Source organism: Hirundo rustica, chromosome 9 (genome assembly GCF_015227805.2).
Source record: "Hirundo rustica isolate bHirRus1 chromosome 9, bHirRus1.pri.v3, whole genome shotgun sequence".
NCBI lineage: Eukaryota > Metazoa > Chordata > Aves > Passeriformes > Hirundinidae > Hirundo > Hirundo rustica.
Window position 1 is genome coordinate 9040880 of NC_053458.1, and position 26101 is coordinate 9066980.

The 26101-nt window shown below is 44.7% G+C and overlaps 1 protein-coding gene across 3 annotated transcripts in view; it reads left to right on the forward strand.

The window, feature by feature from the left end:
• The window catches only part of PIK3R3 (phosphoinositide-3-kinase regulatory subunit 3), a 77977-nt gene extending 55099 nt beyond the window's left edge, over positions 1-22878 (forward strand). For all 3 annotated transcript variants that reach the window (XM_058421710.1, XM_040072635.1, XM_040072637.2), the window contains 9 exons: positions 5906-6017; positions 8304-8402; positions 9849-10029; positions 10687-10812; positions 11565-11707; positions 12772-12948; positions 13495-13569; positions 13877-14047; positions 15470-22878. In XM_058421710.1, coding sequence (XP_058277693.1) covers positions 5906-6017; positions 8304-8402; positions 9849-10029; positions 10687-10812; positions 11565-11707; positions 12772-12948; positions 13495-13569; positions 13877-14047; positions 15470-15671 — 1286 coding nt within the window. In that variant the 3' untranslated portion in view covers positions 15672-22878. The remainder of the gene's footprint in view (positions 1-5905; positions 6018-8303; positions 8403-9848; positions 10030-10686; positions 10813-11564; positions 11708-12771; positions 12949-13494; positions 13570-13876; positions 14048-15469) is intronic.
• Positions 22879-26101: the final 3223 nt, after the last annotated feature.

The window sequence follows — 26101 nt, forward strand, 5'->3', positions numbered from 1 at the left end:
CCCAGAGGAATGCTGAATTTGATCCAGCCTCTTCACACACTGTTGTTGTCCTCTGTTCTGCAGGTGTCCCAGAGCAGATAATATTTTCACCTGTGCAGTAGCTGTGGATGCTCATGAGGAACAGAGTGCAGCAGAAGCCTGTCAGGCTGTAGGAGGTGAAACAGTGATTGGGAGGTGTGGGAGAGGGCTGGATAGCTGGGGAGTTTTCAAACAAAACAGATCTTTATCAAAAAAGCCAATTAATAAAAACTGAAATATTTCTTAAAGGTGTTGTTTCTTTATAAAAGTTCATAGAAACACAAGCAAAGCTATAATGGGAGTGTTTTCATTGGAAGCCTGCCTGGCTTTCTGCCAACTTGTCTGCTGTTTTCTGTAACAAGATATTGAAAGACTTCAATTCTTTGAATATGTCTTACTCCTTGGCATCTCGCCTATTTTGGGGGAGGAGGGTGAAAATGTGAGCATGCCTGAGGTTCTGTGGCCAGCAATAATTCCATCAAGGAGCTTCCTTCCCCGTTCCCAGAGCAGTTCTCTGTGCACATTAGCTGCCCTTTGAGGAAGGGCGGCTTCGAAGGGCATCGGTGCTCAACGCTCTGCAGAAGGGGTCTTGGCAGGAGAACTGAGATGTGGAGCTGCCAGGATCATTTACCTGCCAGTGGTGGGGAATGAGCTGCTGTCAGCAGGTGCACATGACCCTCCTCTTTGTCAGCTGGAAAACCTCTGCAGCAGCCTGTGCTTTTATTCACAGATATCTTTGAGGGGTTCTCATGCAGTGGGGATGAGTGCAGGACTCCTGAGGGAGGGAAAGATTTTGAGGCTTGGCCTGAAATGTGTTAGAGGAATTGAGAAGAGTGTTTGAGAGCAGTTAAAGATCAGGGAGAATTTTTCTCTTCAACAAAGCTAGCCTACATTTTCATTCCAAGTCTTCATCTATATCTCCAAAGGGAAAACCCTTCTGTCCTCAAGGACTATGTCATTAAAATGTTAGCTGGCCTAACCACAGATTACTTGCATGTTTCCATAGCAATGACACTTTGTGGAGCTCTATATTACACTTTGCAGGGTATCTACTGTACATCAGCCTTTTTGAAGCTGAGTAACTGTCTTGGAAATCCTCTGATGTGTTTTCTGCTTGTCACAATGTGGAGAGAGAGTCGATTGAGAGCATCAGAAAGAAAGCTAGTAAACAAGCCCATGGAAGGGCTGAGGGACTTAAAATTGACTTTATCAGTACTTGGTAGTTGTGATTATTTGTAACAGTAAGGTAGATTTAATGCTGAATTTAAACCTGCTATGCTTTTAAGTATCTGGCTTGAAGCTCTTGGAAAATACAGGAAGAAACAAGCTGTGGAGCCATTCGTAGACTAAGTGGCATCTGCCTTAAAACTGAAAATTAGAGTTTAATTAACTGGCAGGTTGATTTTGTATGCAAATACTGCAGCCAGAGAGAAAACAGCCTGCTTGACTGGATACTGCATGGGATACAGCACTTGGATAACCGAGGCATTCTTCCTGTTTTACCCCTGAATCAATGCCATTGAAAACCCTCACACACAGCATTCAGTGGCTCTTAGATCATGTAAACTTGTAAAATTTTTTATTCAAACCCTGACTGGGGAATGTGTGTATCTCATTGAAGTCATGGCCTACTTCACTGCAGTTAAATTCACGATTAATATAGCCCACAGTTTTTTACGAGAGACTTTAAAAGAAATACAGCGGCGTTGGACTTGAGACACTTGCCAGCTTCCCCTCTCGCCTTGGTGTTGGAGGCGCTCTGAATTTCAGAGAGTCGACTCACTTAAAGTCACGAGTCGCCTTTTCAAAAAAACAATTCTGCCCTGTCAAGAAAGCATCCCAACACTACCTTTGGCAGAGCCCAGTCCACGGGCTTTTCTCTCCGAGGCCCTGCTCAGCAGCTGTGGGAGCAGCTCGGCTGAGGGTACCTGCTGGAGACGGCACAGCAGAGCCTGACGTCAGCAACATCCGATCCTGCGCCCGGCACGCATTGGCTGCCATCCCTCTGCTCCATCACCAGCTCATTTTTACTGTCTTCTTCTAAGGGACACTGAGCTGGGATGGGGATTTAGCTCAAGCTAGTCTGCCTGGGAAAGCTACAAAGAGGGAAGTAGAGTTGCTAAAGAAATGAAAACCAGATATTCCCGTCAATACACGAGGGAGAGCCAGTCTGCTCTCATTGCCGGGCGGTCACTGAAGGCTGAACCTGATCTTTGGAATGTTCTCATGTGGGAGTGAAGGGTACAACTGAGCTGTCACCTTTTGGGGTTTGGAAAGATCTGTGCTCTAAAGCTGTCCTAGAGACATGGTAGGGGAAGGAGCTTGTGTATCTGCTACAAAGAGAAAGGTCTTTATTAGAACGGATAGATGTGTTGTGCTGTTAATCACTTCTGATCAGTGTTTCTCTCCCGGGAAAAAGGAGGCAAGAAACCATCAGGATCATTCACTTTAATCAGAGCTGGTTTTGAGATAAAGTAAAATTGTGCCTGTGGCTAGATCAGAATTGGACTCAGTGACATGGAAAGAAACACGGCTGCTCTTTGAAAACATTTCTGTTGACTTCAAGCCAGTCTTATCTTACTTTAGGATTTTACCTCTCTAATATTCATTGAGAAAGGTATATAAAACTGGATTATTTTGAATTTAAAATCAAAATTTGTGTACTCTTTGAGGCTCTCTGTAGCTTCTCATAGAAACAGCACAAGATTTCTCCTAGCAGGGTTGTTGTACCATCCAGGTACCCAGCAAAAACTTCTTTAGGATGCCTTTTCTAGCAACCTATTGGCCAGTGTTATGAGAGCAGCAGTCTGGTGGATGCTGCACTGTTGCAGTAAACTTGCCATGCTATTACAAAATATTCCCCTTTGTTATCACAGGGGCTGGGCTGTGAGGTCTTTAAACTACCTTTGTGAGTGTTCTCCATTTGTACAGACTAAAGTCTAGGGGCTGAGAGGGTAGCCAAGAAATGCTGAAATGGATGGGCATGTTGGCCTATGGATTAAAGCAAGAGCAAGGGCCTGGTTCTGTATCCAGTACAGGGGAAAATCTATTATGACTCAAAGAGCATTGAAAGTAAAGAATTAGATGCATAGCTCTCTGGAAACAGGATCCACCCTTGCAAATAGTTTTGTATTTTTGAAATGTGCAAGCTATTAAAAAGCATTTTTCAAAAGTCTATTGTGTAAAGGACTGGCTTCCATGAGTCAGGTTTTACAGGAACTGGTCCAAGCTTTATTCTTCTCCCTGAAAGAATTTCCTTCCAGTTTTCTCATGAAGAATGAAGTTCTCTAGGCAACCCCTGATAGTGAGAACTGATATCTGCCTATTAAGGGAAAGGAGAAACTCCCACCTGTAGTAGGGACACTTGGTGTAACGTCTGGTGCTCTGTGTCCAGTCTCCCATTCCTTACCTTTCTGGTCTTTTAGTTTGCTTTTCTGTACCCGATGCTTTGGAGCGAGCCCTAACAAAGCTGCCAAATAATCCCACAGTGTATAAAGGAGCAAGACTTAAGGAGGGTTAGAGAAGTATTCAAGTACTCTAGAGAACACTTAAAAGCCCCTTCTGGAAAGCCCCTACTACCAGTGTAAAACAGGCTCTTTACACTGTAAAATACCTTGGAGTTGTTGATATGTCCAGTCCTTAATTTGAAAGTCCCATTGAAATAATCGCAGGTGCTGGTGCAGCTTTCTAAGAACTCTCTGCATTCTTTTGTGGTTTTTTGTGTAAAACTTATGCTTTTTGATGAACCAGAGCCTACAAAAGATTCTGGAGTGAATCTACAGGTTTTCTGAGCTCAGATTTATTGTGGCATGCAGACACTGATGAGGCTCAGGAGTGCTGTAGCTGTCCTGTCCCAGATGTGACGTTGGGAGCAGGGAGGACCTGATGACATTTTTAAATTCAGGAACTTTGAATGGGAGGTATGGAACAGCACAGTGAATGCAACTGATTCCACAGGTTTAGCCTGAATGTGTGTTCCTCTGACCCTGAATGGGGCTGGGAGCTTCAAGCAAAGTAGGGTTGGAGCCGTGTCTTACTCTCAAAGGTGCTTTGTGCAAATACTTGTGCGCTACACAAACAACCGTAGTAGTCGAGCTAGGAATAACTGAAGCTTCCTAACCAGGAAGCTACTTCACTGAATCCGAAGGTTTTCACCTTCCTTTTACAACAGGACCTGTTATTGCCTCACTGGATGTGTGCACACCTGAAAGTTCCCAGCTCACCCCATAAAAAGAACCTGTATGCTACGGTTTAATTCTCGGTCCCGCAGAATGAATGCTGCTATCTGAATCAGGTGTTTGGTCAGCAACCCCAGGGTGCAAACGTCTGGGTCAAGGTTCACATTTAGTTTAGATTGGCTCAATTAAAGCACCTACTGGTTTGTCAGAGAACAGTGAAGTTACTGTGTTGGATATTCAGCATGAAATGGTATTTGGAACTGCAGTTGGAAGCCTGTTTTCCCTTCTTTAATGTGGGAGGTGTGGCTCGGAGGTGAGCAGCTGGATGGTGCCAAGTAGAACACCTCTCAGTGCTAAGCCATTCCGTGCTGAAGCTGGAGATGAAAATCTTCTTTCTGCTGCCTTTATTTGTGTTGCTGTGTGTACATGGGGGTTGTGCATCTGAAAGATGGCTGTTGTCACTGTGGCAGGCCTGCTCGCTGGTGCTTGTGTAATCTGATGGCGAGGGCACAGGGCTGGGAGCGCAGATGTTCGGGTGCTAGCAGCAAATCAATGTGTGTAGCTGCTTTCTTACTCTGAATGAGAATGTGACCCGTCCCTCTGTAAAACACTCTCGTGAAATGCCTAAAAAAATGCTCCTTTTCGCTGGCAATGTTCTTGATGAGGCATCCAGCCTTTGCAAAACTGGGGAGAGCATTCAGGACACCTTTCCCAAAGAAAATAAGAAAAAAAACGTATAATGCATTACTGCTCACAGACCGGTCTCTCCCAGTACATGAACGTGCCTGTGGCTGCTGAATTACTGATTCAGTGCTTACAGTCAGATTCATGATAAAGTTGTTAGAGCAAAAACTGGCCAAACAGAAACAGCTTTGGTGTCTTGTATGCCCTTACATTGTGTAACCTATTTTGAGAATGGAGGTAAAAGCCTGTTTGCCATGAATTCAGGATAGGGGAATTCTGGACAGGTGTGCACCAGCGCTGCAGGTGTGCAGTTCTGCCTGTCTGTTGGGCATCTGTAGCATCCCCTTTCCTGTGGAAAACACTTCAGCTCTGCAAAGTGGTGCAGGCACTCTAACTGTTATCTAACATCCCCTGTCCCCTTCCCTTATCACCTCATGTCCTGTAGTACTCAAAGAGTCACAGCCTTTGTTCCCGACGGGAGCCTAAATGACAAACGCAGTGTGAAACGTGAACCTCGGGTCTGTGACACATACAGCCCTGCCCTGCCACCACTGCTGTCTAGCAGTGTTTTTCCCTCTGAAGAGTTCACCTGTTTGCTCTTGTGGGTTGGCTACAGGACTGCTGATGCCTGAGCAACTGGAGTTTTTCCACAGTGGTGCCCAGTGCTCTCCAGGCTGTGCCTTTCAAACACAATACACCTTTGTCATTTGTTTGGAGCTTTAGGCGGCACCTGCCCTTGTAGTCGTGCCTGCACCAGTCTTCTTTTAACAAAAACTCACATTTCCTCATACTCCTTACTTTTCCCCTCCCTCAAGCAAGTGTTTGATACTAAAAAATCTCGTATCGCAGTGGAACAGTTGACTTCAGACTTCCTTTAAGATTACAAGTTCCATTTGGTTTGAGAGAGCTTGAAAGCTGAGTTCAAGATGCACATTTTCTCTTGGTTTTTTACTGTCATATTTCATTAACTGTTTAGTGATTATTTTCTCCTGCTTACCTTTTGTTAATCTGTTTTTCATTTTCAGCTCTTCCTCCAAAGCCCCCCAAACCAATGACTCCAGTCAATACAAATGGAATAAAGGACAATTCCAGTTTCTCTCTGCAGGAAGCAGAATGGTACTGGGGGGACATCTCAAGGTAAGCAATATTGCCAGAATATATTAATTAAGATGTATTAATAGATGTTGTTAAAAGTAGGATAAAGCTGATAGAATTAAAGACAAAAAGAACATGCCTATTTCAGGCAGCATTTTAATGGAGGGGAATGCTTTAGGACTATGCTTGGCAAAGCACCTAAGTGAAAGTATTCAGCTGGATTCAGGATATTTAAGTTGTTGCTCTTCTGGTGCAGATATTGCCAGTCTTGATGACAGTAATTTTTGGGTTTCTAAATTCGTCCACATATACAATCTTTGAAAATAAGAGAAATGCTTCGAATCTAATATTTAATAAAGTGTTGTAAGCATGCAATCCTGGAATGCATGCAGTTCAGCAAAATTTCAGTATAAAAATAATATTTCAGGATAAAAGGAGTTGCAGTCTTATTTTTTGTTTATTTAACGTTTGTTTAAAATTTCAACTATATTAATTTCTATTACATGGTGATATGAAAAATAGCTCTTACAAATGCTAACCACCACCCAGCTGTGCAGAGCAGATGATAGAGACCCATACCAAACAAATTAAGTTTAAGCTCTTAAGAAAAACCTTTTCTATGCACTTGAGAAAATAGATAGCTTGGGCTAGGTTCAGAAAATGAAAGGCTTGTTTTTTATATACTTAATTGCATAAAAGAACTGAAATGTTCAGTCATCTCTTACCCTCTTGAGGCACTTCTGAAGAGTCTAGAATTTGGAGCTGTAAGTGGACAGGCGAGCGTGCTGGGAGTGTGTTCAGGAATGGCTCAAACTTGTGCACACAATACTTTGAAGCACTTTGGCAGATAAAGGCATGAAGAACGTGTTTGCCACTTGAGCTCACCGACTCTGAGAAGGGAAATAAAGTTTTCATATCTTTATTGTACCACCCTTATCTTTTTATAAAGCAAACCCTCATAGATCTTGCTTTTGAAGGGCCTTGGCAGAGATATTTTTCTGTTAATTTTAAGCTGAAGCAGAGTGGCAAAACCTGATCACAAAACCCACTAGGCACAGTTTGTTTAAAACTGCTCAATATTGGTATCAGTTTATTGACTGTGGATTTGTCCCTCAATTACCAGTGCACATGATGGCAGGAGCTAATGCACTGCAAATCGCATTGGAGTGGCTTTATTAGATTAAAACTTGATACACGCTCATGTAAAGATGGAATTGTTTATGACCCTGGTTTGGCAGCCAGCTGCATCAGGCTTGCAGGGCAGGAGAAATGTTCTTCAGTCAAGAACTTGTGCTGAAAATTCTGTCATGAGCTCCTGGGTGCAACGTGCAGGCCCAAACCTGTGTGTCATATCTGTCCCTTCAAAAAGGAGTTAACTGGGTCCACTCTGTAAAATGGTCTGAGAGGAGTAAATGGATGTGAGCATGTGATACTCAGTAGGAGTCAGTTTTACTAACAGAATAGTTTTCAGGTAGCTAAATCAAAGCTAAGGCTATTCTTTTGTTATTCTTTTGAATACTTTTGTTCCTTAGTATTTGAACAAAAAAACCTGCTGTTGGTTTTTCTTTGTAAGATTCAGCTAGGCTTCCTGCAGCACCTAAAGAATACTGAGGCTACCTGAGAAACTTCAGTTTCCAAATGATTGTATTAAAAAGAGCTTAGGGCTTCCTTTGAGGAAGCTGTTATAAAGTGAGTTACATAATCTGGGTGAAATGCTCATAAGCAAGATGCATATCTCTTCGGCTGAAATAATTTTATAATGCTTACAGGTACTCACTTTCACTAAAAGATTTCTTGGTTTAGCTTAAAGCTCTGGGCTGAGTATCCTTCTGCCTTAGTTGTAAGTAAGGAAAAGTTGCACTGAAGCTAGCGAGGTTATAGTGGTTTAAAAGGGCTGTAAATAAGATCAGAGTTAAGCCAATAAGGAGCCTCGGGACTAAAACTGTGCTAAACTCTAGGCACCTTTGAGCTGTGATTCTAGAGACCATGTCTTAAGAGGTCAGCACTGGCTTCTCAAAGGGCACCCGTTCCAGTGTGGGCTTTAAAACCTGAGCAGATTAAAGTGAAAGGTTGTGAACTGAGTCACAGCTGCTACTGTTGTTTAAACAGAGATTCCTTCCTAAGTGGCAGTCAACTGCAGCTACTTTTTCTTTAGCACAGCTACACAAGTTGAGGCTTGCTTTAGGTGGCCTAAAAAACTGGAGAGCCTGAGCGTGACAGAGGATTGAACTCTGCAGACGTTGGTGTCGCTGGCTGTGATGTTTTACCTCTGGCAAAGGTGATCATGTCCTTAGCACTTCTAATTTTGCCTCCCTTTCCATTCTCCAGGGAAGAAGTCAATGACAAATTACGAGACATGCCGGACGGAACATTCCTGGTGCGCGACGCGTCGACCAAGATGCAGGGAGACTACACTCTGACACTGCGGTGAGCACTGAGCACTTGTGATCCCCTCAGCAAAACCCTGAGGAGCTGCTGCCACACCAGTGACAGCCCTGGCTGTGGAAAGCTCCTGTGGCTCAAGCTGAGAGATGTTCCCAGTTTTGCACATCACAGAACAAGCAAATAGTCAGTTCTGCTCTGTGCATTGAGTCCTGTCCCTCACTAAATACTGGCTGAGATCCTCACTAAGCGTCTCTGTGTAGATGAGATGGGACTCAGGGAGGAGAGCTGCTCAGGAGTGCTTCATAGTTTCAGAACTGCTAAGGTAAAGGGTGTTTGTAAACCACATCTTTGATTAATGGCAGAGTTCTGAATACCTCATCCGCGTGCAGCTCTGGAGAACTGAACACAATGTCTTGATAAAAAGAGTATCTTGTGCTTTCTGATCTAAAGTTTGGGAAATACTGACTTAGAGGCGTGTTCTTTTCTTCATTAAAATCGTCTGCAAGTGGCAGGTTTCCCAGAGCAGCCCCAGCCCTGTGTGCTGCAGCTAGGCAGAAACCTCATGTGACTGGCTCTGGTGCCTTGCCCAGCCTGCCCAGCCACTTGCCTCTGACAGGCTCCCAAGGGTGGTTGTTAGGGACAAGTAGGTGAGGAACAGAAGCCACAGCCTTTGCAGCACACCCTTGGGAGTTACTGTGACACAGCAGGTACTTGATCCTGCCGTGAAATTCCATTGCCTTAGTGGTAGGTTTGATCCCAAGGGTGTAGTTAAAATTCTGCTTTAACGTCAGCCTCCAAGTTCGCAGCCTGTGTGCTAAGGTTTGGCATGATTCAGTTATTTTACTGAATGCAGCTGTCTTTAGGAGGCAAAATTTTAAGTGCAGGAGAAGTACAGGACAGTGTCTAAACAGTTGTTTGGGGGGGGGGGGGAAAGAAGGAAGAAATAAGCACTATATTTGGGGAAACCACTAGAATATATAAATCTGGATAACTAAATTTACAACCATCTTGTAATCCTCAAAGGATTTTGTATGTTCATGTATCCTGTATTAGCACCCTTAACTCAAAAAGATTCATTAATAATTGTATAAATCTGTGCTCAGTTCTATACTATTAGTGACCCTGAATTGCAGGAAATAATGAGTTTGGGTTTTCTTGCTGCTCCTTTATTCAGCCTTCAGCATCCTCCTTTTGCCTTGCAAAACTTCTGGCAAAGCTAGGACTTAAATACCATAAGCTGGCTCCAGAATGAACTCATAGGAAGAGATTTACTTTGGGCTTTGCTCCTGTTCAAACAATCTGATGATAATTCTGTGTGTATTGACTCTTAAACTACTTAATACTGCTGCTGTGTAAAGAATCACTGTGAAGGTGTGCAGCGTGGGAGGCACTTGCCCAGGAATTTCACCGGTGTCTTTGTCAGCAGCCCTGGTGCTGATGAGGGATGGGAGGGACACGGTAAAAGCTCTGAATGCCTGTACTTTACAGGAAGGGTGGCAACAACAAGCTGATAAAGATCTATCATCGGGATGGAAAATACGGCTTTTCTGATCCACTGACATTTAATTCCGTTGTGGAACTCATTAACCACTACCGCAATGAGTCCCTTGCTCAGTACAACCCGAAGCTGGATGTGAAGTTGATGTATCCTGTGTCCCGGTACCAGCAGGTAAGATCTTCATCAGACCCCAATAGCTTTTAGTGCAGACAAGAAAAGAATTGCAGATGTGTATATAATTTGGGGGTTACTCTATGAATAGCATGATTTTTAAAAGTATTTTTATGATTATTTATTTTTATTTTATTTTTTATATTTTCTTTTTATTGTTATTATTTGCCAGTGCTACCCCTATGGCTGTGCAGCTGCTCACTCTGTGCTTAGCCATCTAAATTTTTCAATAACGTTTTTTTAACTTTTATTCACGAGCCTGAAACACATTTTTGCATTAAGGAAAAAGAACTGCAGAGCTTTTTAGAAAAGGAAAAAAAAATCCAATTCTGATCTTTAACTGGAGATTCTAAGCAATTTGCTTCCTTCTTTCTTGAATCGGGGATAACAATCCTGAAAGTGAGGTGTGGTGTGGTTTTGGAAGTTTAGTATTTTGGCATGGCTCTTGGTGTCCCACAGTTCCAGTTCCTTGTGTCTGTAAACTGTGGAGCACGTTGCACAAAGGAAAGCAGATTTAGACACAGTGCTCTCTAGAAACTGGATTATAAATCAAGATGCTAATGTCTGTGAAATGCGAATGTACGTAAGTGGACAAATGAATACTCTTAAGGAAAAGCTGCTTTGCTTGAAGACTTAATAGCTCTTTGTATGTTGCAGGATCAATTGGTGAAAGAAGATAATATAGATGCAGTAGGTAAAAAGCTTCAAGAATACCATGCTCAGTATCAGGAAAAGAGCAAAGAGTATGACAAATTGTATGAAGAATATACCAGAACATCTCAGGTTTGTGCTGCTTTGGCTCTTTGTAACGCGTTTATTGTTGTTTAAAAAGCAAAGAAAATTATTTTAACCTGTTAAGGCTAATATAAGGAAAAATCTTAGTAAATTGGGGAATAGAGCAAGGAAGTTTCATATTGGATGGAAGCAGAACAGATGGAATATTGCTTGTGGCTGATAGTCCTAGAGGTATGGTGTGGGGCAAGCAAGAAAGAGGAGCTGAAGTTTTTAGTATAAGGTAAAGCTGTGGACAAGGCCAGCACTTACAAGCTTTACACTGCAGGCTTCTTCCTTGGCTGCTGAGTATTTCCAGCTGCAGTGAGAGTTGTAGAGGTGGTTGTCCAGGTTTTTTGCGAAATCACATGCGAGTCAGTTACCAGATATTATGCATTGAGGAAGTGTGAATACGGTATTTGGGCTGCTTCTTGTAAAATAAGATAGTTCATATAGGGGGAGGAGGTTTGCTGGCAGCCTTCCTGCAAACTGAGATGGAAAATATGACTAAAATGTTTGAGGGGTTCGCAGCCTAATAGAGAGCATCATGTAGGGGAGGAGGGTAGACTTACAGGGAGTAAGTCTGCCCCGTTCTTTCCTGACCCTACTCAGACATTTGACTGAATTTAAAGCTGATTAATCCTATTTTAACTTAGTGGGGGGAAAGAAAAGATCATCTTCTCAGTCAGTTTAGGGAACATAACCAAGTCTTGCATTGTCGTCTGTAATATGAACAAATGATGAAGGACTCTTTCCTTACATAGGAAATTCAGATGAAGAGAACTGCAATCGAAGCATTTAATGAAACAATTAAAATATTTGAGGAACAGTGCCACTCACAAGAGCGATACAGCAAAGAATACATCGAGCGATTCCGCAGGGAGGGGAACGACAAGGAAATTGAACGGTGAGCTCTCAGGTTGTGTTTGCTTACCTGGAAAAAGTGGTGGCCACACTGACACTGCCATTACAGCATCATATAAACCACTCTGTAAGCTCAGTGTTTCCTCAGACCTTCCCTCAAGGTATCTCAGCCTTCAGTAGAGCTCTCTTCTCTCAAGGAATTGCTGGGAAATCTCTGGATTATCCTTTCTTAACTTCAGTAAATCAAGATACTGTGATGAGGACCAGAAAAGAACGGGGAATAATGATTTAATTTGCTTATCTCATTTCTATTTGGATTTGCTCAGAATATAATTCTGAGAACTCTGTACTTGCAAACTGTGAAATGTACATAAATCTGGTAAATCTTATTGTCCGTAGTCGGTTTTAGTTGCTTTCAAAGAAGATCAGTGTTTAGTAGCTGTGATCTAACAAATTCAGTGAGTGCATTGTTTGAAACTGCCCTTCCGAGAAGGTATTAGCAGAAAAAGCTGGATCTGGGCCTTTGAAGAAAGGCCAGGTATAACGCCTGACTTGACACAGTGCTTTATGAACCACCTTAAGGAGGTTTTTGGACCAGAAACAGTTACCTGCAACAATCTCACAATGCATTTGGGGTGCTTCATTCTGAGTAAAGACAATTAACAAACAAAAGACACAATTTTCCTGAGTGACACAAAACCTGCAAACTAATCTGGAGTGAAGAGACAGGCAGCGTTACTTCCTGGTCGCTCCTGATAGTAATTGAAGTTTGCATTTGAAATCTTGCCATTGCTGATACCTGTGGTGGGCTCGAATAATTGATGTAACAAAAACTGAATCTGACAGTGAAGGAGGAATCTGTTCTAGCTTACCTTCCTACAGAGAGTTTCTTCCTGCATCTCTGCCAGAAGGAAATATATTAAGGTAAACTGAAGGTTGCAGGCTCTCTGGCAGGAGGTCTTTCCTGTCACTCGTGCAGTAATTCTCATGTAGGGATGAGGTGGTCAAAGGGAGGAGTTGCTGTTATGGTGGTCCTGTGATCCTCTTCTGCCAGTAGGTTCAGTCCTTCTGGGCTGGTTTGACCTCTTCTCTCATACTCCTTTGCAGGATAATGATGAACTATGAAAAATTGAAATCACGCCTGGGGGAGATCCATGACAGTAAAATGCGCCTGGAACAAGACTTGAAGAAACAAGCTCTGGACAACAGGGAGACTGATAAGAAAATGAACAGTATCAAGCCTGACCTAATTCAGCTCCGAAAAATCAGAGATCAGTATCTTGTGTAAGTAAGCCCGACCCATACCTCAGAATAGTGTCTCTGATGAATGTGATTAATGGCTGTTTCCATCAGGATAATGAGAGTTTAGTTTTCTTTTCATAACCAAAGTTCTGTTGGTGTTAAGGTGCTACAGTCTGGCAGGAGATGTCTGAGAGCTAGCTTTACTTCATTATTTAAAGAGCCAGCCACAGCTAGGTGCACATTCTGCAACTCCTGTAAATAAAGAATTTAATAAAATTTAGTTATAAACGAAACCTGTGGTTGCTAATGCAACAGATGGTAGTGCTTTTTTGTTTGTTTGTTTGTTTTTTGTTTGTTTGTTGGTTGGTTGGTTTTTTGTTTTTGTTTTTGGTTTGGTTTGGTTTTTTTGTTAGGTGTCTCAGATGTTGCTTATACCCCCACTTGATTTCACTACCACTGTTATCCAGCTCCTAACGTCCCTGGGCAGGACACAGACTGTTTCTCTTGTGTCTGAGCTTCAGCTTGCTCCCTAAGAAAACCCACACACGTGTTCTGAAGTAATGTATTAATGTTCTCTTCTTCTGGCAGATGGCTCAATCACAAAGGGGTGAGACAGAAGCGAATAAATGACTGGCTTGGGATCAAAAATGAAAATATTGATGAGTAAGTGTCACTATACATATGATTTTCTTGAGAAGTGTTCCATTAATAAGTGTTTTCTCTTGTGGGGTTGGTAACAAAAACCACTAGTTTCTCAATAAAGGACTGGAGTCGTGATGTCATTTCAGCAACTCTGCTGAAACACGTAGGATTAAAATTAAAATCTAAGTGGAAGCCTTTAATATATGTTCGTTAGGAGCCCGACCTCCCAATTTGGGCAATTCTGGAATTTCTTTGTATGATTTCTGTGGCAGTAACTCTGCTTATGAACTCCTTTACTGACCACCAGTTAACAAATTTATCCTCCCAGCACATACTTTGTGAATGAAGAAGATGAAAACCTGCCACATCACGATGAGAAGACTTGGTTTGTTGGGGATCTCAACCGTATCCAAGCAGAAGACTTGCTCTGTGGGAAACCTGACGGAGCATTTTTAATTCGCGAGAGCAGCAAGAAAGGATGTTATGCTTGTTCTGTGGTGTAAGTCTGTTTTCCTTTTTGTTCTAACTACTCAATTCATAAATCTCTACCAAAGCTCTTTATTTTGGAGAACAAAAGCCAGGCCTAGTTTAGGCCTACCCATTGGAATGTGTTGCGTGTTTGCAGGAGGACCGGCATGGTAAAAGCTTTGTGACAAAAATGTGCTTTGAATGTGCAATAACTGCAGTCATGCAGCCTCTGCAGTTCCCACAGTAGTTAGTACAAAATTCTGAAGTCTCCCAACTTGGAGCTCTGTAGTAAGGGCCAATTCTCCCATATTCTTCCCTGCTAAGGGACACATGGGAAGAAATAAAGCAGGGCTGTAAAGGTGTGGCATCCTCCATTCTCATTTTCAGACATGCCCAATTCTAGTTCTTTTTCTTGTATGTGCAAGGTAATAGCAATGCTTCAGAGGATTATTTGTGAGCAGTAGTTTTGATGACATTCACACAGCCTTGCATTGATTTCTTGTATTTCACTTCGTTTTATGCTGGTGTGATGAAGGTCAGAAATACTCCAACTCCATTATCTAAAAATCCTTCAAGCTTGTCCCGGAGTCCAAAATGGCTTTCACTGATTTATTTCACATGAGGTTAATTGCTTCTGAGCACAAATCTGAGAAATAAATATATGAAGGTTTAGCATCTCAAAGTAACTGAAGACTGTAGTATCTGCTGTGTTCAATGTTCTGTTCATTGCAGTCACTCAAGTGTTGGGTTCATCAGATGCTTTTGTTTGGTTGGGATCATGCTCCAGGCTTGCAAAGGGGTGGCACAAAGTAACCTGTTCCTACATGTGACTGGGATTTTAACAGGCTCCAGTGCAGGGATTGCATAATACCTGATCTTTCTGGCAGATAAGTTCTTCTAGCAGCTTTGGAATTGCTGTGCTCCGGTAGCTGCTTTGCCAAGTTAGAGACTCGGTCGCTATGGCTTCAGATAATGAATCAGCTTGAACCCGTCCCATGCTTAACATTAAAAAATGCACATGGAAGGTTAGGCACTGTGTTTCATGGAATACTTTGAAGGTCCTGATAATTTGTGGGTTTTGGTTTCTTTGCTTAGTGGAAAGGTTTCTAGGTGAGTTGAGCACAAAGGCATTGCGGGCTTCCGGTGCTTATCTTCTTCGTTCAGTTCTTGACGATTTTTTTTCCCAAGGACCATTTGGAGAGCAATGCAGTAGGGAATTTACTGCTGGGATGGAAGAGCCCTCTTATGTGGATTGTTATGCAAGAGTGTTTAGTTGTATGCCCTGAAGCACTGTTTCTTCACAGACCATATTAATCTCCTCCGCTTGCATCTACCGGGTCCTCCATTATGTAATCCAGTGACTGGCGGAGTCGCTGCATTAATTAATTGTTAATAGACTGTCACTTTGGGTTTGCCCTTTTATGTTAAACTCTCCTCTTTGCTGTCGTTGCAGAGCCGATGGAGAGGTGAAACACTGTGTGATCTACAGCACTCCAAGAGGTTACGGGTTTGCAGAACCGTACAACCTGTACAGCACACTTAAGGATTTGGTTCTCCATTACCAGCAGACGTCCCTTGTCCAACACAATGATTCCCTAAATGTCAGGCTTGCCTATCCTGTCTACGCACAGATGCCCCCCTCTCTCTGCAGGTAAATTTTGGGGAGGAGGAAAGCGTTGGCTTATCTTGGATTCTTTTCTACGATTTTTATTAGAACTCGGAGGGCATTCTTTCTCCTTAGACTGCTTGTTTTGCACAAGAAGTGATTCTGTGAATGTGAATCAAAAAGAGGCCTAGCAGCAACAAGACGACAACTTGGGTGTAGGTGTCCTGGTGCTACCTTAAAAGCTCAGCTGTGCTTTAACACCGATACTTTTGTTTCCTTATGAGGGGAATAAACTCAACGCAACCCGTATGAAAATACTGGAAGCAGAGCATCGTTTTATGGAGATGATTTTTTGCCAGGCACCTTCAGTGGAACTTCTAATTGGATTTTGTTTTCTCTTGTTCTAGTAGACACAATTTGAAGCCTCTACCTGAGGCACTGGTAATGTCTTTCAGTCTTAAACTCCCAGCGAACTAGGGGGAAACTCTGCCACAGCAATTCTTCTCTGCTAATTTTAGCAGCTTCACTGCGATTCAGCTGGACTTCCAAAAGAGGGCTTGTCTTGAGGTAGCGTGGAATTTGGTGAGAGAAGACCAAAGGAATTATGGGAAAGCTTCAGGTTTTTATTTAAATGGAAAAAAAATGCTTGTAAAAGGAAAGTTGCTTTATTTTTTTGCCAACAGTAACGGAGTTTTGGTTTCAATAGCACTACAGGTCTTTGCTTAAAGGAAACATAACCAAACTGAACACGCCAAAACTTTGTTCGTTGCTAGATCGAGCACTTACAGGGGAGGTTGCATTAGCATCCGCACATACTTTCTGCACCAAAACTTGAAACTAATAAAAGAGAAAGCTAAACATTGTGTGGCTTCAAAACACTAAATTTGTCTGATCTGATGTAATTGCTCACTCTCCTCTTTCTTCACCCCCTCTCCCTCCTGTTCCTCAGCTTGGGATTCTGTTTTCAGAGGTTTAATGATACTGTGCTTCAGAATGTAAACCAGAACGAAGCTTGCACTGACCTGCTGCAGGTCTCTTGCTGAACAGTGACAGACTCTCGCTTTTGGTACAGAAAAGGTCGGTGTAATCAAATGCTCCTGGATGGCTTATTGCCCCCAATTCTTTGGTGGGGTGTAGTTACTTCCAGTTGTAAGAAGCGAGCATGCTAATCCTAGATCTCCTCTGACTTGTTCTTTGCAAGCTGGGTTCTGAACTCTCACATCACTGCAGCCAAGCAAGATTTTACTCTGGTACAATCTAAATTCCCTTGTAGTTATTTTAGACGTGATGCAAAACACAGGAAGGGATGAGAGCCATACTCCTCAGTTATTGGATGTCTGGTACCATCCTTTGGCAAGGGCTGCTGTCAAATACTGGAGTGGGTAGTCCTGGGCTTCATCAACTACTGCAATCATCAAATAAATCCCCTCCCTGGAAAGTATACAAAGCAGCTTATTTCCATTCCTTAAGCTTCTAAAATGAAAAAGAGCTAAGTTTGGCAAACTGAACCACTTGGCATCAAAGCAACAACTGGCAAAGTAATTGTTCAGTGTGCAACCTTGAAAGTTACTTTTGTTCCCATTACTGGAAGCGTTTCCCTTGCAATGCACCCATTGTGCAGGACAGGAAGCAGACAGTCATGCAGGTCTGAGAATGCTGGAGACCTGTTTCTGACCCTGGGGCTGATTTCCTGTTCAAATGGCTATTTTCTGTAATGCCTGGGCAGTAGTGCCAGGCTTGTTGATGTATATTGTTTACACTAGAAGTATTATTTCACTGAATGTCTTGAATTCACAAGTAGGGAAGTGACAAGGCTGGAGCACTGACAGCCATTGCAGGAAGGGTAGTCTGGTTGCCTGGCATGCCATGACATTTTTTATTTTGCACTAATGACCCTGACGCATCCCAGACACTTCCCAATTGGCCAGAGTGCAATCTTCAGGCAAGGAATTCTGTAGTTGCCACTTTTCTCATTTAAATGATACCCTACAAAGCTCAGCCAAAACTGAAAGCTGCGTGAGAGAAGAATAAATTCACATAAGCTGCTATGTCAAAATGAACCACATCTGTTTGCGTGTCCCTTCAACTTCCCCAGAAAAAAAGGAAAAATGAGACATAGCCTTAGCTGTTAGTGGAAATCTTGAATGGTTTCCTCAGTGGTCTGTGGACATGAAATTTTTTCTTGGCTAATTGGCAGTTCTAATCTGGTAGCTGTACAGCTGCCATTCTCACACCTCTCAGGCATCCCTTGATGCTGGGCTGAGACCAAATGCTCAATGAAGGAAATCAGTTCAAAGGCACAAATGATGGCCAGGTGCCTCGTGCCTGTAGAAAAACCTGTGTGAGAGGAGTGCCTGATTTTTTCCCTGCCCTTGTGATCTCTCTGCACTCTCTTACTGACAGTGTTAACATTTGAGGCTGATGGGGGATTTCTGATCCCTGCTTTTGTGACAGAGGTAACCTGGCCAAAGTGTTTCACATCCGCCCCGATTTCAGGTAGGGCTCAGTTCTGCTTTAAACAGGCGCAGATCTACTTCCAGGCTCATAAATCCTGGCACACCCTCGCAGTCCTGACAGCAGCAGGATAGCAGAGCAGGGCTGTCTGAAGTCTCCCTGTAGTGGAATCTGATTGATCCTGTGAGGTCTTGGTCCGGGCTCCATCCCTGGCCGTGCCAAGGTAAATACAGTGTAATTCCATTTGCATCTGTGAAGGTAGCTTGGCTTTATCGTGGTGTGAGTGAGTTGGGACTCTTGGCCCTTTGCTCCCCGAGCTCTTTTTGCTGATCACAGGTGATGTATTTGCTGTGAATGATGGACCCAGAGCCAATAAGCCATCCTGAAGTGTTCTTTGAAGTTCTGTTTTGCCCAAACTTTCAAAGCAGGGCTAGGGGCAGACGAAGCCTGCACTGCTTGTACTGGCTCCATTATTCTGAGCGGTCTCCTGAGGCTGTTTTGCCACTGTCTCTCTCTGTGTTTGGTTTAGGCACCTGAAGTCCCAGCTGCTGCCGTGGTTCCCTGTTGACTCGCACACGTGCTATTGCACAGATTCTTTTTGCAACTGTTTTGCACTCACGGAGCAAATGAAAATTGGCATGAAATCAACTGACACGTGTAGCTGGTGTGATCTGTGGGGCAAGGGCTCGGTCCTGCACCTCTCATTGTGCTTGGCCTAATTCTGTTTGCTCAGTAGCATTAGACCTGTGAGAAAACCCACAGCTTCCAGGAGCTGTTCTACACTTGCATGACTGAGAAATCAGAAATGGCCCTGTGAGGTGCAGGATTACACCCCAGCATGAAAAGCAGCTGTTAAGCCTGAAACAAATACAGGAAATGTGAACACAGAGGCAAAACAAAGAAACTCCAGTTCTTTTAAAACTGTAAGATGTGAGAAGGTTTTAATTTTGAGAGTCAGAACATCAGGAGGAAAGGGGGAAGTAGCCTCACTGTCGTAGCAGCCATCTGGTACCAGGCTGCAGTTAGAGGAGCATTGATCTCACTGACCCATATTGTATTAAATATATATGTAGAGTTAAATAAATAACTTTTGCACAGTGTTAAATGGGGGAGGGGGGGAGGGCATGCTGAAACTCGAATATGCACAGTTTCTTCTAATCTGTTTTGAAGTGTATTTGCAGGGAATTAGGGGTGATTCAGTATTTTGTATTGGTATGGATGGAAATCGGGTCTGCTTCCACAGTTGCCATTGGCCCCATTGTGTCAGCCACGAGTGCCATGTGTTTGAAGTTACCAAGTTATAAATCTTTTCCCGCTAGTTTGTTTGTTGATTACAAGTAATCTGAGCATGGGAAAAACCAGCCTAGAAACAGAGGGATGTCCCAACAGATGCTTCACTAGTGTGTGAAGCGGTAATGTGCAATTGTCCACCTTCTGTTACTGGAGTGCTCTAGTTTTGGAGGTTGTCTTTGGGTTTTTATTTCATTCTCGTCAGCAGAGGAGTGAGTTGCTGCTCTGCACCATTGGCAGTTGCAATCTAGAGCTATATCCAGTACAGCCCTTTGTCTTATGCCAAAAATAAAATGCTCTTTCCACACCCATCTCTCTTGAGGTGGCAGATGTTCAAGAAGTTTTCCATTTAATTTGATGGGCCTGATTCTTTTCTCGCTGACACTAGTGTTAGCAAGACTTCCACAACCAAAAGCCATTCCCAGGAAAAAAAAAAAAAACACCAACAAAACTTGCATTTGATCACAACTGAATTCTAGTCACAGCAGGGCAAAAATCAAAGTTTTTCCCTTGCAAAGCCAGGCAACTGTAATGGGACTGTGGAGATGAGTGCTGACACTTAGTGCTGTTTGGGGGAGGACAGGAGAAGGATGAGGGTCTTGGTTGTCCCAAATCCTGGGCTCTCTGCAGGCTTAGGTGGCACCATGCCTGTAACTGAACGCTGTGGCTGTTTAAAACAGCAGAATTGCTCTAGGAGTGTCACACTTTAAGTTTGGAAAAGCCCCTTATTTGGTACTTGAACAATCTCGCTTCTGTTTTTGAATGTCTGTTTATTTTTTATTTTTTGTTACACTAACAGGGAATAAAAATCTGAAATGTTAGTGAGTCTTGTATGCTTGCTGCATTGTGCAGACATGAAACAGGTACTGCTTGTGGATCAGGAGCGGTAAGAGACAGACGGGTTCAAAATGCAGTTTTACCAAGCACTACGATGGGTTGAGGGTCGTTTTGTTTAGACCATGTTTAAAATCAAGTTTCCTTACGTGTAGTTTCCTTATAGCTGATTTGCAACCTCTGCTTTTGCAACAGCGAAATCGAGATAACATTCCCGAAGAACAAAGATGCTGTGAGGGGAGGGGGGGGTCAGGCTTGCTCAAATTCAGCATTCAAAGCAAATAGCTTTAGTGGAGAGGAAGGATCAGCACCCTAAAGCATCCCTCTGGTTGTAGTTCGATGAAGCAGGAGACAGACCACGAAGCAGAAACCTCTGCCTGGAACCACAGAATAAGAGGAGGTGCCAGAGCAGACCCTTCCCTTTGGAATAACCAGCCGTACTCCTCCAACGCACATGCAGGAGAGGGTTAGGGAGCTGATACAAGTCCTTGAGGAGCTGCTGCCCTTTCTGTATGGGAAGGGAACTTGCACTGCTGATCCCCTTGTTTCCCTTGGCACACGAGCAGCCGGGAGAAGGGAAGGACCAGCCCAAAGAAGCGCTGGCCTGTTCTTCAGGAGGCTGGGCCAGTTCAGCACTGCGTGAGCAGCAGCTTTGGATGGGGTTACGTGAAGTTGGGCCAACATTTTTGTGAATCTTGCATTCTGTGGGCAGAAATACTTTCCACTGAATGGGAAGGGGGGGAAAAAATAATAAAAAAAAAAAATCTCTCTTGAAATCTTTTCAGTTCCTTCCTGTTTGTTCAAAGGGGCAGATTGGGAGCTTTAGCTTGTTAACTGTTTAGATGATAGTGCTTGAAGTGCTGGTCTTTGGGGCTGGCTCCATACAATTAATGCAGGATTTGCATTTTTTAAATTGCTATTGGCATAGACTCACCGTATTTTATGACTAGACTAGCCATTTGTTCTAAAGTTTCCTTGAAAAAATGAAATACGAGCTTCAGAGGCTAGGGAAAAAAAGTGAGACAGGCCCTTTTTGATAGAAAAAAAAAAACAAAAATGCTTCATTGATCAACCTGTATTAGAGAAAGCAGCTTTAATTTGATGCCCCCCTCCACCACCTTCCCTTAGGATTGCTTCTGTGACATCGGCATTAGCAAGTGAGGGGAGGGACATTTCCCCCTGTGTCCCCCGTGCACTTTCCAAGTGCTTGTAGCAAGAGGCTCGGGATCCTTTGGAGGAAGTTACTGCATCCAAAGACAAAAGAAAAGGTCTCTAAGGGTGACTGTCACCCCCAGCAGGGGGTTGTAGGATGCTGGGGCCGGCCCCGAGCTGCCCCCGGTCTCTGTTGGCTGCAGGGGTGGGCTCACGTTCACTCAGCTGGGTCGGGGTTTGGATCTGTTTTGTTTTCGTGAGTGACTTCTACATCCAGCAAAGATCTGTTTGATGAAAACCTGTTAATTTTGTATATCTGGCTGTTTATTGCACCATGGGATTGTAATGGTCTGCATCATCCGTGTGTGCGTGTGCGTGTGTGCGCGTGTGTGCGTGCGTGTGCGTGTGCGTGTATACGTACTGTATGTATATAGATATATGTAAAATATATTCACGTACACATTTATATGCATTAGCTGTAAGTGGCACTGCCCCTTAAAAAAAATAAAGCAAAACTCACCGTTAGCACATTCTGCCGCGTGTTTGGGCAGAATCGGGTTGGGTTTTTTGTCAGACGAAAAGGAGTTCATTGTGTTCATCTCGCATATGTGCTTCTGAAACGCTGAACTCTGGATTTCCTCGGGGGGGGTTGCTACTATATTTGTAAACAGAGCTGATTTGGGGTGTTATTTACTCTGGGGCAAAGCGTTCAACCGTGTCCCAAGCAAAGGCTTAGCAAAAGAAACCCCTCTTGCTCTCCTGTGAGACGCAGTGATTGTTTGCACGTCCCAGTGGCCCCTCAGTGTCCCCTGTCCAGAGCTGATGTGCAATGGGTGGTGTTGGTGCGTGTCCCTTTGTGAGTGGACTCTTTGTTCAAGGTGTGGTTCAATGTAAAGCATGAGTGGGTGTTTGATCTTGTGTCGAGGGCTGAAATAACAGCACACTCCTTTGTACAACCTTTGCATCAATGTTTCTGCTTTTCTTTGACTTCTATTTTCTTTAAGGGAAACTGCATCTGTTAAGAACCTGCTTCTCCAGAAGCTATTGAATTATTTTGTTTTCCAGATGAATTCCAGCATGTAACTTTGGTACTCTTGTTTGTTATTTGTGTAAAATCTGTTCTTCTGTCGTTTATGGTGTAGTCGGGGAGGGGGGTGGGGGGGAAGAAAAGAAAAAAAAAATAAAAAGGAATTCATGTAGTTTAACTTTTAAAGAAAAGAAACAAACTGCTTCATAAGGAAACCAAGTGTATGTTAGTGTTTTCTGACAAGTCATCCTGTAGTTTCTAGCTCAGTAATGCAACACTGTACTTGTCACCGGGTGTGTTACAATTTTGCTGTACTTTCTTTTACTAGATGGTTGGGCTTTTAAATCCCAGACACTAAGCATCCTGGGCCTACTTGCTCTAGATCAAAAAAAAAAAAAAAATGCAATAAAAAAAAAAATTGCAATAAAGCACATTGACATGTAATGTTTTAGAAGGATGTACTGACAGCTGTTTCTAATAAATTCCAAACTGCAGCGTGGTCGGGCTGCCGTGGTGTAGCTGTGTCTGTCTCCCAGACGAGGCTATGGGCATCATCTTTAACAGAAGCTTTAAAAAAAAAAAGCCTTGCAGAGGTCTGATTTCCTCTAGGCTGGAGAGAAAGCCCCTGCTGGGGCTGGGAGGAGGGAGGGACACACGTAGCACACGCGCGTTCCATAATGGAGCCTTCCCTGCCTTCCTCTCGCAGCGCCCTCCGAGGGAGCAGGAGCCATCAGAGGTGTTCTTGCATGGCTCACTGCTTCCTCTGCCATCAGGGAAAACCACCTTTGTGATGCCACTGTTGGTGCTGGGGGGAGAGGAGGGGATGCACCACTGAAGCAGACTTAGGAAAGACACGGCTCAGCTGCATCCACTCACATAGATTTTGCAGGAGTTTGAGAAATCACTGCGTGTTTTCCCAATTCCTTCATGAGCACCAGGCATTGGACCCACTGAAAAATCAGTGTGTTTGGGGCTGGTGTTGCTGATCCTCTTTCATTGCAAACACAGGTGGTGGCAGGAGGGCAAACCTGGGGGGATGTTTTGCCCCTTAAACTTGGCAGTCAGATGGGATGCCACCCTAGCATCCTCAGAAATTTAGGGCAGGGGCAGTGGCTGTGGCTGTGCGTGGCTCGCTGGTTTTGCAGCCCCGTGGGTCGACTTTTTTGCAGACTAATGAGCGTTTTTCCAACCTCCTGAGTCAACCATTTTTAAAAAAAAAAAAAAAATGCTGCATCAGCATTTTTCCACAGGGCCGAGTAAGCCTTTTCAGCTGCTGAGTCAGCATTCCCTCCATCACCCGCACCAGAGGCCCCTCCACCAGCAGGCAGGGAGCACCCAGCTGGGCAGAAAGGTCTCTGATCATGGTGCAGGGGAGCTGGGAGCACCCAGATGGACGCTGAGGGCTCACTGGGGCATCTGTCCTTACAGCCAGCAAGGAGCTCACCCCATGTTGCAGCACCTCGGGGTGCTCCCTGCTGTCCTGCCCATGGCTCTGGAGGGATGCAGCCCCTCAGAAACATCACCTGGAGCAGCAGCAGCCACGTGGTACCCAATGGACGAGCCACGGGCTCTGTGGGCCGGTGTTCACTGCACTGGCACCCCCAGGCAAGGGGAGAGCGATGGGGAGACATCAGCAAGAAACTGAGAGGACTCTGCAAGGTGCTCCAGGGGCCTGGCTCTTTCTTAAGATGATTTAATTTATTTATTTTTAATGAGGGCTAATGAGGTAGAATTGCAGGAAAGATGTAAGTCACTAATTGGTGAATAGTTTTCCAGGGCTTTGCCAGACTGTGCGCTGTGTTATGAAAACATCACAGCCAGAGCCGGCGTAGGAAATTTCCAAGCGGCCGTGCTGACTGGATGGAAAGAAAAACACCTCCCAGCTCAGATGTCTTCTCAGAGAAAGGGCAGATCCCGGGGATTTTTCCATCCTCAGCAATTCCACAGAGCTTCCTGCAAGTCCCCTGGGTTGCCCCCCACTCACACACAGGACCCTTCCCAGGGGCAGGCAATGGCCCGGCACCCCCAGGCGTGGCACCACAGGCCAGGGGTGCAGGATGGATGGATGGAAGTCCCCAGGCTGCTTTCATAGGATCTCTCTTCCCCACCCACGCAGGAACCCGCCACAGTGGGAGATTCACGTAAGGATCTTGCCCATGGGCAAAAAAATCTGTCAGGAAAATCCCAAACGCTTCCCCCAGCCCAAGTGCCTTGATGTAAGGGATCAGGGTTTGGTTTGAATCCCGGGGCTTGTTGCAGCAACCAAGCTGCTCCACTTTTCCTCCTTGGTTTCATCTCTCAAAACAGACTTATTTTAGTCTAATAGTTTAGTTTAATAGAGACTGTGTTGCTTGGCAGCGGGAGCAACACAGCCGCAGCCATAGCTCTGAGTACCACGGTCATAAATAAAGGGCAGGGTGGTGGTGGTGCTGCACAGCACCTTGAGCAGCCCCAAATCCATGAGGGACGTGGCTGCTTGTCCCCTCCATCCCACTCCAACATGCACAGCTGGAAATGCAGTTGGGGCAGCTGCTTCTCACACCAGAACCACTGGGTTTGGGGTGAATGCAGAGGTACCCAAGACAGAGGGAGCTGCCTGAATCCCCTGGGGACAGGACCCCTCCCAAGGATGCCCAGCCTGGCTGAGCCCAGGGAGACACGAGGAATGGGGAGTGTTCACCCTGGCCATGGGCCACAATTCATCCCCTGAGACATGAGATGCAGCATTTCCCTCCTCGGAGCATCAAGTCCAAGCTTGGAGCAGCAGTCGGCAGCTTTCAAGTGAGCTGGTGGATTAGGGTTGGCCAGAGACCCAGAATCCCCATTTCATGGGAAATATCATCATCTTGCTTGTCAGGCTTCATCCCAACTGGAACAAAATGGTAATGTACAAAATTTGACTCTGGAAAATACTTTCAAGGGGGAAAACACATCCCACACTGATTTTTGTTGAGCTGGGACAGTCCCACACCCAGCATTAGCCTTTCTATATCAATGTTATCCGTGAGCCCAGAAGGGTTGGAAGGACAGAGGCTTCACTCTGACCAACATAATCCACGTCCCTGGCTACTATTTTCTCCAAATTTTCTCTTGACTGCTATTTTCATCAAATCTGTTCTTTCTGATGGCAAATCTTTCTCGCCGAGATCTAATTGGCTTTGTAGAGAAGTGGTGGGTACGGGACAAAGTGCCGGGGCACCCTCTGCATGTCTCTGTGCTCCCTGGGCAGAAGGTGCGGTGGAGGAAAAGGCTGCAGAGCACCAGCCTGGGTTGCTGCCCACTCTCCTGATTCCAAACCCATCCTGGGTGCTGGTGGTGGCTCCTGGGAAACACCTTGGCCACCTCTGCCCAGTCACTGGTGCACTTCAGGGCAAAACCCCGTGCAGGCGGCTCCAGCCCTCCTGTGCACAGCCTTTCCCCCAGAGCCCTTCCCCTCCTGCCCCCACTAGACCCAACCATCTCCCCCGGACAGGGGAAAGCCCTGACCTGTGCCTCGGAGCAGCCCAGACCTGTGCCTCAGAGCAGCCCTGACCTGTGCCTCGGAGCAGCCCCCGACATGCGGCTGCCGCAGGCTCCCAGCCCTGGTGCGAACGCAGGGCCTGGTTCCCAGAAGAGGGATGAGGAGCAGGAAGGGGAGGATGAGAGGTCAGGAGGCTTTGAGGGCCAGCAGAGGCACGTCCCATCTTCAGGCAGACTGGGATGCCAGGAGGGCAGGGGCCAGG